The sequence below is a fragment of the Artemia franciscana genome, chromosome 9 (assembly GCF_032884065.1).
Source record: "Artemia franciscana chromosome 9, ASM3288406v1, whole genome shotgun sequence".
NCBI lineage: Eukaryota > Metazoa > Arthropoda > Branchiopoda > Anostraca > Artemiidae > Artemia > Artemia franciscana.
In genome coordinates, this window is record NC_088871.1 from 29,909,494 (window position 1) to 29,922,841 (window position 13,348).

Consider the following 13,348-nt stretch of genomic DNA (forward strand, 5'->3'; position numbering starts at 1 on the left):
GAAAGGGGGGGGGGGTTGGAGCCTACTGGCCAAACTTCTTTTCAACTGATATGCATGTGAAGAAGGAATACTTTTACCAGTTATTGCCACCAATTATTTGCCAATAATATTTACCGTTTTTAATCTTTTGCCAAGCATTATTGTCCAGCTCTGAAAGGTACCCTGTTATAATTCTCATTATTATAATTCAGAGTTTTTAACGATGCAAAATCCGTAAAAAAAATTGAATTCATTTCAACATCGGACCTGCCATTGAATTTATTTGACTAATACTGAATCAAATAAACCTTTTCCTTCGTTTACCAATTAAAAAAATAGAAACTATCTGTTTGTAATAAAAGTTAGAATCAAATCTAAGACCTCAAGAAATTGCATTCCCCAGATCTGCCAGAACCTCTGAAATAGACTATTATATTAGTGAACGGGGTTTTCCTAAAATAAACCATTGGATCACACTACAACGTTTTCACACAAAACCACCGCTTTACGTAATCAGTGAAATCTCATCTGTTTTTTGTTGTTTTTTTTTTGCTTCAAGTTTATGCGTCATAATGGTTCCACGGCTGCGTCAAAATATTTCTACTGAGCCGCAGAAAATCCAATCTTAATCTTGACTTAAAACCTTTAATAACCCATACAATGGATATAAATGAGAAACAGATCATATTTGTTAGAAATCCCCCATTAATGTATGAAAAAAGAAATAAGGGTCATTTAAAGAAAAATTTAACCCTAAAGACCACGGGGAAAATTTTTAGGGAGATGAGTATAGAAGATAAGAATTATATTTTCAATTTTTCTTAGCTAGCCTAGGTTAATACAGACTATCCTCTGGAATATTTCTTCTTGGCTTTTCTTTGGCTAGAACTTGATTTAGCCTACTCCTATTTCTATGCTGTTTATGCAATTCATACTAGTTTTTGTACTTCAACGGCTGCAATGAAATGTTTCTGTGTGAACATTTGTGTGACTTTTCTGTATCAATTATCGATGAGTTTGTGCTTAAAAAATTGCATGAGTATGAACCAAGGGTAGGGCGATAATTTATGGATTGCAATGAATTTTTCCCTTCGCATTTTATTTCTTGCTCACCGTTTGGGATCGTAGCGTTTCTCAATGCTTCTTCTCTCCTTGCTAGTTCCTGAGCTTTCCTTTCTAGTTCTTCTTGTCGTTTCTAGAAATAGAAGAGCAGTTGTAAACAGTGTAATTCCTTTTATATAGCTTTTGTCTTTTCTTTTTTTGTATATCATTTGTGCTTTTCTCAACTTTTTAATGCTATTTTCTAGTATGTTTATAGTGTTTAACAAGGTCGAAACCAGGAATTCTGTTGGGAGGAAGTTCACAAAAACTTAATAAATCGCATCAAAAATTTGTTTATACGCATGTTCGTTGCGTTTTTACGAGTTGGAAAAAGATTTCGGGAGGGGCGAGGGGTCAAACACAGTGACCCCCAGCGGATACGGCGTTGTTGCTTAATCTAGTTTTTTTTTCTCTTTTTTCCCACTTGATAAAGACTTGTGGATGTGAAGCCTAAATATTCTGTATTTCATTAGTATATGCATCATCATTTTATGTATGTTCACTGTCTTACTTATATAGAGCTTATAAGTATAAAACCATTATTGTATTTTCATTTCATTTTTAAATAAAAAGCAGTCAAATTTTAGCACTTAAACTTAAACAGTCGATCAGAAAAAAAAAGAATGAAACGAAACAGAACTTAGTGAATAAAAAAGAAAAATCCAATTCGTTAATAAAGCTTCTTTAATCTTTTCGTGCAACCAAAAGCCATAGATAACTAAATTCCGTTGGCATTTGGCTAAACTGATTAGTAAAATTACATCTATACGAAGAAATTTATAAGAAAGAAATTCTATACCCAAGACTTTTTATACAACAATGCGCAAATGTTATGCAAATTACTATTTCTTTAATGTTAAGAGGGACGTTTACACAAAACCAGATCAAAACACAATTAATAATAATAAAAAAAATAATCGTAGTTCCTTAGCACATCAAGTAATGATGTACTGTTCTGTGGTTTTTAATTTAGAGATTTGATTTAGCAAAAAAATAAGAAAATGCAACGCTAGTCTTTTTTCTTGCAAGCTGTAAAACTTAATTAACCGATTCATAATCAATTTTGTTCGGTCTCATTACAACTTCAGATGCAAAATATGAAACTTCACAAACTATTGTGTGTTCTCTTTCTTGTTTTGGAACAAGTTTTTGCAAAACAGATCAAAGGGTTGTCTTCAGAACAAAATGGAATCAGCTATGAACTTGGAAATTTCAGATGCAGGAGGGTGAGTGAAGCTTTATTGGTTCAAATTCACTTGAAATTTCAGCCCAAAAACCAAATAAAAGAGGGCAATTGATCAGTAACTATAGCCGCGTTGGATAATTTGCGAAATCAAGTAGCGGGGCGTGAACTTCTGACGATATTCTTGCTCCCTCCCGCCTGTCACTTCAAGAGCATTGAAGCTGCGGCTACATCGGTATTCTAAAAGTGATCAATATATTCTACCCTCGATTTGGCAAGATTTGCAAAATGATGCCTGCCAGAGATGGCCCCACAGCCCAACAAGAGCAATTCGTCATAGACTCGTTCGTATCGATCACATTCAACACAGTACATGTCGGTAGGAATGTTTTACTTTAACCGGACGTTGTTTCACAAGCACACTTTTTTTTCTTTTGCAAAACGCTTGCATGAAAACAGAGGATTGGTCATGATCCCCCCAAAATGAAATTTTGGGGCAACAAACCCATCTTTTCAAACCATCCATCCGAAACCAAACGCTGACATATCCTCCACCGTGAACTTTTGGACCTGTATGTCGGGACCTGTAAGATTTTGACAGGAATTCTCGTATACCCCCTAACTGTAAGTTCAGGTTCTTATGCGGGGAGTGGAAGGAATCTTCGGGTCCTTAACACGTACGAATATAGAGAATTTAACGTGTTTTCCTATTTCTTATACTATTGCTCGTATAATTCACTTGATTTTTAGCACATTCTTCATAATGGTGCCCCCTTTAACGCAAGAGCCTCTCCGCTCCCCACTCCCAAAGGCACCAGAATCCCGCACATGTCTTAACGTGGGTAAACATAGATCTTCCTAAACTTCAAGAACATACTAAATAGGCTGAATTGAAATGATTTGCTTTAAACTATATTAACAAGCCAGGTGTCCTTTACAAGCTACACAAACTGGCACTCAGCAGGGATTTCTAGCCTCCCCTTCTTCCCATTTACGATGTTCTAATGAAAGGAAATTATTAATTTTACCATTAACTTTACATAAGTTTACATATCAATCATATATTACCATATTGATCACAAACATCATATAAAAATGCCTTCAAGGTTGAAACAACCCCTCAAAGCCTGGGGGCAAGGATTGAAAGTTTTATCCCGGGGGCATATATGGTTTTCATGGAAGGGGTGGTCGTGCAAACTTTACAGGAGACTTATTCAATTGTAAATTAAAATTTCTAGTTCCCTTTTAGGAGGCAAAAGGGAAGGAGGGCAACTATCACCTCCTTCTAACCCTCTTTTTCCCAAACGCATCTGATTGAGATTGTGAGATAGTCATTTTGTTGAAAATAGTCCAAGGAACATATAACAGAGCCATATAATGAACATATGGGGTCATATAAGTTTTTTATGGAAGTAGTAGCCGTATAAACCTCGGATGGGACTCATTAGATTGGAAATCGGAAGTTACAGTGCCCTTTTTAAGAGTCAAAAGTCATAGGATTGACAACCCCATTGCCTTCTTAAAACCAGAACATAATTTGCCCTTTAGTGAAAAAAAAAAAAAAAACAGAAAATAAATGACCATGGATTGTCAGTTTAATATAGGCATTCTGATGATTATTCCTTAAAGTCTTAATAATTTTTATTTATCAAAGTCAAAAAAGTTTTAAAGTTTTTCATGTATTTTGTTTTCAGTAAAGCACAAATTATGTTCTGGGCTTGAGAAGGCGTGGGGGTTGTCAACCCTACTCAGTAACTTCTGCTCGTTTTGAGTTTGACACGGTTATTAATTGTAGTTTCAGTTCGCTTTGGGTTTCAGTTATTTAGTGATGGTGATATGTAGTAGTTTTACGCTTGGAAGATTGTTTGACTTTATCTCTGCCCATTTTTTGGCTTGATGAAGCTCTTTACTTTTCTTTGAAAAACTTGTTTTGTGGAAACAGTTTCTTAAGTTGAAATTAATTTCTGTTCGTTTTTATTGACATAGTCTTTTTCATGGAAAAAATTAATGTTTTATATAATTTCGGTTTTTTCTATGAAAAGTTTTTCAAACTAACACCACACAAGGATAGGATCTTCTATTAAGCCCTTCTATCCGCTGGATCAAACGCTTGTTCATAATATAAAACTGAGGACCAAAGGGGTTTCATGAGTCAGGTACTTCTCAGTTTGGAATCTAAGAAGTGAGAATTTGGTCGACGCATTCTCTCCTATTCCTAAAACCAAACTGTTCTTCTCTTAGAACTTTATCTACAGCCTCTCTATGTCTAAAAAGTTTCATCATACTAAGTAATTTCCTTTCTACAGAAACCAAGCTAATGCCTCTAAAATTACCCCATTCACTCTTGTCGCCATTCTTACAGAGGTGTATAATTAAAGTTTTCTTAAAATCGCTAGATACTTCCGCTTTTTTTAAAAATCATACCCATAGTCTTCCCTAATTTACCCCCAGCTTCAAAACCACCATATTTCAAAAACTCATTTATTACACGATCAGTCCCTTGGACCTCATTATTTTTTAACCCTTTTAGTAGGGTCTCTAATTCTTCCTCGCAAAGTAAATCTTCCTTCACTACCAAAACGTTACAAATTTTTCCATTCTTTTCTACATCATTTGCTGTGACTTTATCATGATTTTTGATATTCTCAAAATGTTCTGCTCATCTTTTTTCAATTCTTTCCTTATTAAGTCCAGATTAAGTATTAAGTCCAGATTAAGTATTTTCTCTCAATTTTTAACATGCCAATACGATATTTTACTAGTATTCCGTCCAGCTAAATCTTCAGTACTATCGTCAATAGTATTATTGCATACCAGGTTCCAATCAATCAGAATTGCCATGAAACTAAAGCATTTTTCAGCGAGCCCTTCAATAGCCCATCTAAATGTAACAAATAATAAAAGTACAAATACGATAAATAATACTTAAATAAAAACTTTCTGATGAACAGATAACAGAAAAACGCACAATTTCGCTGAAAAATGATCTGACTAGAGACGATTCTGCCTCGTAGCTAACTCGATTAAACTTATTTCCAAATAAAACTCCTTTTTCCAGCCCAATTTTTCAATAACTCTTCTAGTAGCCAAGGACTTTTGACTAGATTAAACAAGCTAAATATCGAATTGATGCAAAACGGGTTAAATCCTGACTCGGTGTAAGAATCAGGAACATGCAGCTATTTTTAATCTGTGTAATTAGCATTACGAAGTGGCCTCGAGGTTCTTCTTAAGACTCTACCCCCTTTCTTACACCGTAATGCAAGTCGACATGTTGAACCATGTCCTCTTATGTTTTTCTAATCGTACATGATTGACTTTCTTCTACCTTCACTAAGGAATAGAAAATGTCTATATTGGGCTCAGAAAATTAGACATCAGTTTTGGGTTTTCTAGGCAGTCCAATCAAACAAGAGTTAGCTGATTTGGCTTCTTAACGGCTCACTTAATAACTATTAGAGGAACTTAAGTTTAAATTTAAGCAGAACAATGACGTGATACTTCTGTTTCAAAAATTTCTTATAGCAGACTCGCAAAAACAAGTCGTAATTACAAAAAAATTAGTAAACATTTTTCTTTCAGGTTCAATACAACAAAAGCTCACTGAGCAATGATGGTATACTATTTCATCCCAAATCTAAGATAAGAGTTGAAGTTCAACCGTTGGATAATATTATACTCTTAGGGACGAGTCTTTGCATAAAAGACATAGAGGTAAACATATCTAATTCAAGCATAAGATGCGAGCAAGGAATATATGAAATCTTATTTCAGACAGTCAAATTGGACAACAAACTAGAATTTAAGAATACCGGGAACGATACGATAATTATTTTTGAAATAAAATTTATAACAAAAAAGAGACTACACAGCCAAGCACTAGAAAAGGTGGATTTGGCACAGTTGCAGCAGCATAAAACAAAATCCTGCAAATTTTCACAGCCATACAAAATGACGAGCTCAAAATATAAAACAGATTCCTTTAAAAAGTTCATGGTGGATACAAAAAGAGCTAAAAGAACAGTAAACATAAATGATATAACCAAAGAAAAAATCTCAAGCAATCAGATGACCTCAAGCGAACAAAAAATGGTACAAGGAAAACAAGAGACACTGAGCTTGGCTGAAACAGGTACAAAATGGCTGACACTACAGGGTTACTTAAGAAGAGATAGCTACAATGCCACATTAGTGTCAGGTAGAAAAGTGAGTAATCGAGACAAACGGAGCGAGCGTCTCCCTAATGATCATACCGTTTTGACTAGCTCATTTCTCGACGGTTCATCAGCAGTAAACAGTCAAAATCCATATTTTATGAGTATTGTAGGAGGGCTTAGGAAAAGCTTTGTTCTAGAGAGCGATGAGCTTCTAGAAACCATTCGTGCTACGATGGACGAGCTCACAACATCCTGCTCGCTCGTAGAAGGATCAGAGCAAAGGTGTTTTCAGAATACCATTAGAAACGACCTTCTTGAGCTATATACAGTTTTAAGACAGCTCACTTTCATGGATTTTGGCAAGCGCAGTAAATTTATAAGTCTTGTTTCTGTAATTCTTTCCGACCTGGAAAAGGCAGAAAAGGAGTTTCATGCAAAATTCGAAGAATGCAAAACCAAAAGATCTAGGTACATGAGAAAAAGAGAACAACTGCTCGAGTGTTTTATTTCACAAGGGACAGATCTGGATCGACATGATCATCAGTGCTTTGATCCGAATGATTTAGATACGGATAGAAATGCAACGACAAAAATCATTTACAAAGAGTGCTCAGCAGAGATCAAAGATAAACTTCCACTTTTGTGGATAAAAGAAGTTTATGAAATGGCAAAATACAAAGAAACAATTTATAAAGAGTTCAGGAATTTGATAGGATATGATCATACTTATCTGACAGACAGAATTATGTCGGATTACCAAGACAGCCGCACTGTCAGAATATTTAGAGATTACTGTGACCTCTCAGAATTGTTGCCATCTTTTAACCAGTTGATTCAACATTTTTACTGTGTTGCTAGTGTCATTGCAGGCAGTGTCCAGACAAATAGTTCCTCTTTGGCAATTGAAACAAATGTATTAATTGTTCAAAAGGATTCAGAAATAATTCTGTTAAGGAGAAATATCACCAAAGCTCCTCCAGGCAAAGTTGGTGACACAGGAAAAGACGGGGGAAATGTTTACTTAAAAGCAAGCAAAATAATTGGAATGAACCTTGTAATCAAATCTCATGGTTCAGACGGTGGAACAGGCGGAGAAGGACTGAGGGGCTTAGATGGAACAAAAGGCAGTGACGGAAGCTTTCCAAAAGAGATATCCGAGTTGTCTTTTTATGAAAATAAGACTGAATCAGAACTGAACCTCATTAGCACAAGACACAACCAACCAGTTTACATAGACCTAGGAATAGGTAGTGAATGGGAAGAAATAACTGTTCAAACTTATAACAGGGTATTTGAATACACGTCTTCTAACGCTCAAGCTGGCGAAAATGGTGGACCAGGAGGTAAAGGATACCGTGGAGGAGATGGAGGTTCTCCAGGTAGTTTATACCTCAGAGTCCCGGATGAATCCGCTCACAGGGTAAAATTCGAAGCTACAGGAGGAAAAGGAGGGGAAGGGGGACGTGGTGGTAACGGGGGAAGAGGAGGGGAAGGTGGGCTAATCAAAGCGTCAAAATGGAGATATACAAGAGAAGTAAAAAGTATAGAGAAATGGAAAATGATCCTTTTCGTTCCTTTTAAAGAACATGGATTTACGTCAACGAAAGGAAAGCTTGAATTCATAGAAGAATTTCCAGTAGACAAAGCGTCCAATGGTCAAAACGGCCCAACGGGCCCCAAAGGAGATTCAGGCAACAAAAACAGCAATCTTCCGAAAAATCCAGAGTTTCCGTATGAAAAATCAAGTAACTTGAATGAAATTTTAACCCTCCTTAGTCACATTGGAGACACATCCACTGGTTCTGGTTGCAAAATTTCCTTCTTTAACAAAGTAGAAAGCAATACTCAGCGCTATATAAGTATCTATAAACTACTGGGAAATTATCTCGCTGAAATAAAAGGTTTATACCTCAACAAAACTCTGTCAGAAATACTTCACGCAGAACAAGGTCTCGAGAAAAGCCTCATTGATCACTCAAATTACGAGCTAATCGCAATAAAAGCCGAGCTAGAGCACGAGATTATGGAAAGTGAAATTAAGTCTAAGAATCTAGAAAATAGCTTGAAATCATTTTCTTATAATGAGTTAACTCGACACTTGACTGAAGCAGCTCATCACCTGATCACACAAATCCAAACAAAAAGTGATGTACACACTGAACTACGAATAATGAGTTTTCTCTCACCAATGGCAGCAGTTTTTGGCATGCTTTTAAGCCTTTTTATAGCCATACCTATCATAGCACCTAGTGTGGGGCATTTGACCTTAGCCCCGTCTTTTAGCTTGATCACAAAAGCAGTCGAACAACCGTCTATCGAAAATTTAAAAACTACTTCTGACGCTATTCTAACAGCCCTTCAGAGATCTATAGGAAATGAAACAAATGAGGAACAATGTGCCGCAAAGAACATTGATAACATTCTTGAAAACCTTGGACAAGAATTCAAGAGTTTATACCTGGAAAAACTATTTGCATTTTCTCGCGATTTGAGGGACTTGATTTCAATATCAGACGGCAAAAAAATAGAGAGCAATGTTTGCAGCAAAATTCTAAAAACCAATTTGATTAAAAGGGTAATAATAAATATAACACGAATTGTTGAAAGCTTTCCAGCAGCTGACAAAACAAATGACTTTAAAATTTACCTACTGGAAATTGCAGTTCGGATAAAAGCTAAGCTTTATGAAGCTGAAAACCTACTGAATTTAGTAAAGGAACGGGAATTTGTTGACAGCTTAATACAAGCAATAGCTCCTATAATAGACACTAGCATGGACAGCATAAATAATGATAAGGTAGCTTATTTAGATAGAAAAACTGCACAAAAATCTAAGGCTCTTTTACTGACAGGGGAGAAAATTTACAATAATTTATGTTGCTTTGCTAAAGCAGTTTGTCACATTCAGCAGGATGATAACCTTCTTAAAAACCTTCCACAAATAGTGACGACATCCGTCCCAGACTCTTTAACACATGCACTAGAGAAGATTAGAACTCAATTATATTCTTCAACAGGGATGCAGAGGGGGAATATACAACTAATTTTGGACAAACAGGATTATGAAAGCGAATTCAAAAGATTGAGTTATTTTGATAATTCTGAATTTACTCTAGTGACGAAATTCAACAGCAAGTACTGGGTTGTGGATATTCAGGCTAAGTTGGCTGGTAACGGTATTGAAGACATAGATTATTCAGTGTCCATACATCAACAAGGCTTAACACTTTCTAACATTCTTATCAGCTCTCTATTACCTATCATTACATATGAAACCCGATACGACAAACATCTTAAAGAATGGCAGCACGAGAAAACAGAGCATAAAATTGTTTATCCCTTCCCTTACAAGCTAGATATTGAAGTAAAAACATACCGTTCCAACTCTTCTAATAAGGATGCAATTGATATGAGAAATTTGGAGCAAATTATACTCGACTTCACAGTGTTATACCAAAAATAACTTTGCTTATTACAGAGAGTCGGTTTTGGTCTTAAAAAGCATCCTTCCTTAGAAAATTAGATGTAGAAGCCCTAAGAAATAGATGCCAAATCTTGTGCGAAGCTATTTTAAAGCAAGTGAACTATTTATTACTGTTGTTTTTACATTGAATATTGCAAGGTTTCTATTTCTATCATTTTTTGCATTCTAATCACTTTAATTCAGTATCTTCTCATTTCAAGTTACGCTGGCACAATCTTATTACAAATAAAGTATATTTATATCCTGATAACTAGTAGGTCTTTTGTTATATCTTATTTGACATAGGTAGAAAGGGCCCATTCTTAGTGGGCGGATCGAAGGACTTATCTAGGGACGGGGGTCGGTAAAATGAAAATACACGTTTTAACCCCTAGGATTTCTAGAAGGACGAGAGGGAGACAATCTCAGGTGATCCCCTCCCCCCGCTTTGTGTAGCTCTACACGTAATTAAATTTTAAAATTTTGAAAAGACCATTGTTTTGTTTCCAAATATTGTTTGCATTGCAAATATTTGATTCCATACATTGTTTCCAAAAATCCGTTTGTCGTGTTTCGGTTACAGTTGGCATAGGCCGCTCTTACTTACACTTCGTTACCACAACTGCATGGTAATGCGTAAACGATAAACGGAGTCGGTATTATTTAGAGTCACTTTGTAATCTTACGGCATTTCAAACCCCATTTTGCAAGTGTATACTTAAATAGCAGGAATGCCCGTTCTCTCCTTGCGCCGATAAATTTATTTGATGATTTTAAATGCTTTAGAGGTTTGATCAAGTCAATATTATTTAAGAAAGTTGATCAAATTGAGTCGTAGTGTTTAGTAATTTTATCATAGACTGGGCTTGAAATAAAAATCACGTAGGCTATTTGATTAAGTTTTAGCATCTTGCTGCAATATACACAAATATACAAAACTGGAAACATTTGTTGGTTCCGTCCTTATTTCTCAATTCATTAAATAAAGTATTCAAATAAGGAAATTGCGTAATATTTATTTAAAATCAACTGATACGTAATCTTTACCTATTCCCTTCTTATTTAAACAAAAATAATGAACACTTATCATCATTCATAGATATGAAGCTACATAAATGCTTGACGTAATGGCATGAAAACAACTTGATGATTTAACATGCAGATAAAAGCAGCATAAAAGGAGAACCGAAAGACATTCTTTTCAAAAATCTTACTTTAAACTCCTGGTGGCAGAAAAAATAGTTAAAAATATTATTACGAATACTAAAATAGAAAGAAACAAAATATTTCCGGAAATTCGTTAAGAATTCGTTGGAAATGTGATATTCAAAATAGACATGGAAAAAAGTTCATGTGCAGATTTGATAATTTAGATATGTCCAGTGAAGAAAAAATAACTTCCACAAATGTAAGTCTGTTTTTGAATGAACACTCTATTGTACGATTTGACAGGTTGGTTGCAAATAGAATAATAACACCCAATAAAAAGCACAAGTTTAAACATGTAAAGTTAACATAAAAATAAATTTCTTCATTAAGTATTTTTCTTAAATTTTTAAAATATATAGTGAAATTTTTCAAACAAGGGATATAGGCTTACTTGGAATTCATCAGTCGAAACTTGTGAGGGTTTGGCTTGCACAGGAGTATCTATAGGAACTGTTGTGAATCCACTAGGAGTAGCCACAGTATTAGGAGGTGGTTGTACTGAAGTTCGGTTCTATGGATGAAACAAGAAACGTAAGTAGGTAACAACGGTCAAAGGCATAATCTGGGGAGTCACTTATAGAGCACAAACATGGGCCAAGGTTCCTATCTATAAGATTTTAAAAAGGCTAATGGTTGCATAGAGGATTCAATATCAAAGTGAACACCTCCGTTAAAATTCCTTTTGATTTGTAGGTTCACAAAGTTCATTTAATGGCTATGACTAAAGACGAGGAGATAAAAGCAAGGTCACATTATTAAGAATAGTATGTAAGAAATTTGGTAAAAGCTAAGAACAATAGACAAAAACAAAGCCGTGACAACTGGCTTCATTCGTGCACTAAAAAAAATCAATATTTTCATAGCACTACTGCAGCAGTTCAACATTTCGGCTAATGCCCGAATTCGAATTTAGAACAGGAATTTCAACCAAGCACATGAACATATGTTAATATCAACCAAGTTGGAGTGTTGTGAAAATTAATCTGGTTTAATACCGAACTCTTTGTTTTTTACGCCGTTTTATTCTTTCCCTAATTTGAATTTAGCACACGAATGCACAAACCGCTTTTTTTTTTATTTCAACGTCGGGGTATTGAATTTGGGGTATTGTAAAAGCTACAAAATTGATTTGATTTAATACCAAACTATTCATTTTATGTGCAGTTTAATTTTTCCCCTGTCAGTTTGGCGAATTTAGTATCTAAAGCGAAACTTACTTTGTTTAAGATAGACCTACCAAGCTTACTCAAATAAACTGACTCGTGATATTTCTCAGTATTTGTATAGTTCCAAAAAGTAGCACTTTACTGAAAACCAAGCTTGTTTTCCAGAGGATCGCAATTGTGTACTAAAAGTTATAAATATTATGGCCAGTGAAAGACTATTGAGAGCCTCGGTAAAATTCCCAGGTAAATGAAAGAGTTTCACATGCTTTGACAAAAGGTCTCTTATAGAGATAGGCAGCAACTACTAATACTACTACTAATAACTCACTGCAGCACCAAGCCGCCTGAGGCCAACACAGCCACACACGCTCCTCCTCCAACCTAATCTATTTAAAGCCTCCCTCTTTACAACCTCCCAGGAAGTTACCATTTTCTTTAAATCTTTCTTTACGACATCCTCCCAACCCAGACAAGGACGACCTGCTTTCCGTGTAGCCCCAGACGGTTGGCCAAAAAGGACAATTTTCGGTAATCTGTCATCCTTCAACCGTAGAACGTGGCCTAGCCATCTCAACCTTTCTTTCATTATAGCCCTAAAAAGCGGGATTGAACCACATTTTTCGTACAACCTACTGTTTGAAATACGGTCAGTCAGCCGGGTACCCAGAACAATCCGTAGGCAATTTCTCTGGAAAACATCTAGTAAATTTTCATCTACTTTTCGGAGCGCCCATGCTTCAGAGCCATATTTGACCACTGTCATCACTGTAGCTTCCAATATTCTGATCTTGGTTTGCAGACTTATCTTTCTATTCTTCCAAACTTTTTTTAACTGTGAAAAAAAACCCTGAGCCTTAGCTATTCTACTTTTAACATCTTCACTGCTCCCACCATCTTTACTAATAATACTACCAAGGTAACTCGAGCTCCCAACCTGGTCAATCTTTTCGTTACCTATTGTCACCTGTTCATCTTCACTTATTCCTAGCCTTAGTGACTTAGTCTTCTTAACATTAATTTTCAAGCCTATTTTAGCACCTTGAACTCGCAAAATCTCTAAAAATTCATTCATTTTGCTCACACTTTCATC

General features: G+C 35.5%; 3 protein-coding genes across 4 annotated transcripts in view; 2 read left to right on the forward strand and 1 right to left on the reverse strand.

The window, feature by feature from the left end:
• LOC136031259 (short-chain dehydrogenase/reductase family 42E member 1-like) overlaps window positions 1-13,348 on the forward strand; it is a 443,764-nt gene that overhangs the window by 312,445 nt on the left and 117,971 nt on the right. The gene's annotated exons all lie outside the window — the stretch shown is intronic.
• LOC136031255 (secretory carrier-associated membrane protein 1-like) overlaps window positions 1-13,348 on the reverse strand; it is a 50,729-nt gene that overhangs the window by 20,298 nt on the left and 17,083 nt on the right. For both annotated transcript variants that reach the window (XM_065710673.1, XM_065710672.1), the window contains exons 3-4: window positions 11,484-11,603; window positions 1,093-1,174 (exon numbers count right to left, since the gene is read on the reverse strand). In XM_065710673.1, coding sequence (XP_065566745.1) covers window positions 1,093-1,174; window positions 11,484-11,603 — 202 coding nt within the window. The remainder of the gene's footprint in view (window positions 1-1,092; window positions 1,175-11,483; window positions 11,604-13,348) is intronic.
• Window positions 2,141-10,150, forward strand: LOC136031254 (uncharacterized). The gene is made up of 2 exons (XM_065710671.1): window positions 2,141-2,306; window positions 5,846-10,150. The coding sequence occupies exons 1-2, from the start codon at window positions 2,169-2,171 to the stop codon at window positions 9,881-9,883; spliced, it is 4,176 nt and encodes a 1,391-aa protein (XP_065566743.1). The 5' UTR covers window positions 2,141-2,168; the 3' UTR covers window positions 9,884-10,150.

What these genes read in the sequence shown, in the direction of transcription:
- LOC136031254 (XM_065710671.1), top strand. Translation starts at nt 2,169, where the DNA reads ATGCAAAATATGAAACTTCACAAACTATTGTGTGTTCTCTTTCTTGTT. An exon ending in GAAATTTCAGATGCAGGAGG is followed by an intron (nt 2,307 to 5,845) that starts GTGAGTGAAGCT and finishes TTTTTCTTTCAG; the next exon opens with GTTCAATACAACAAAAGCTC.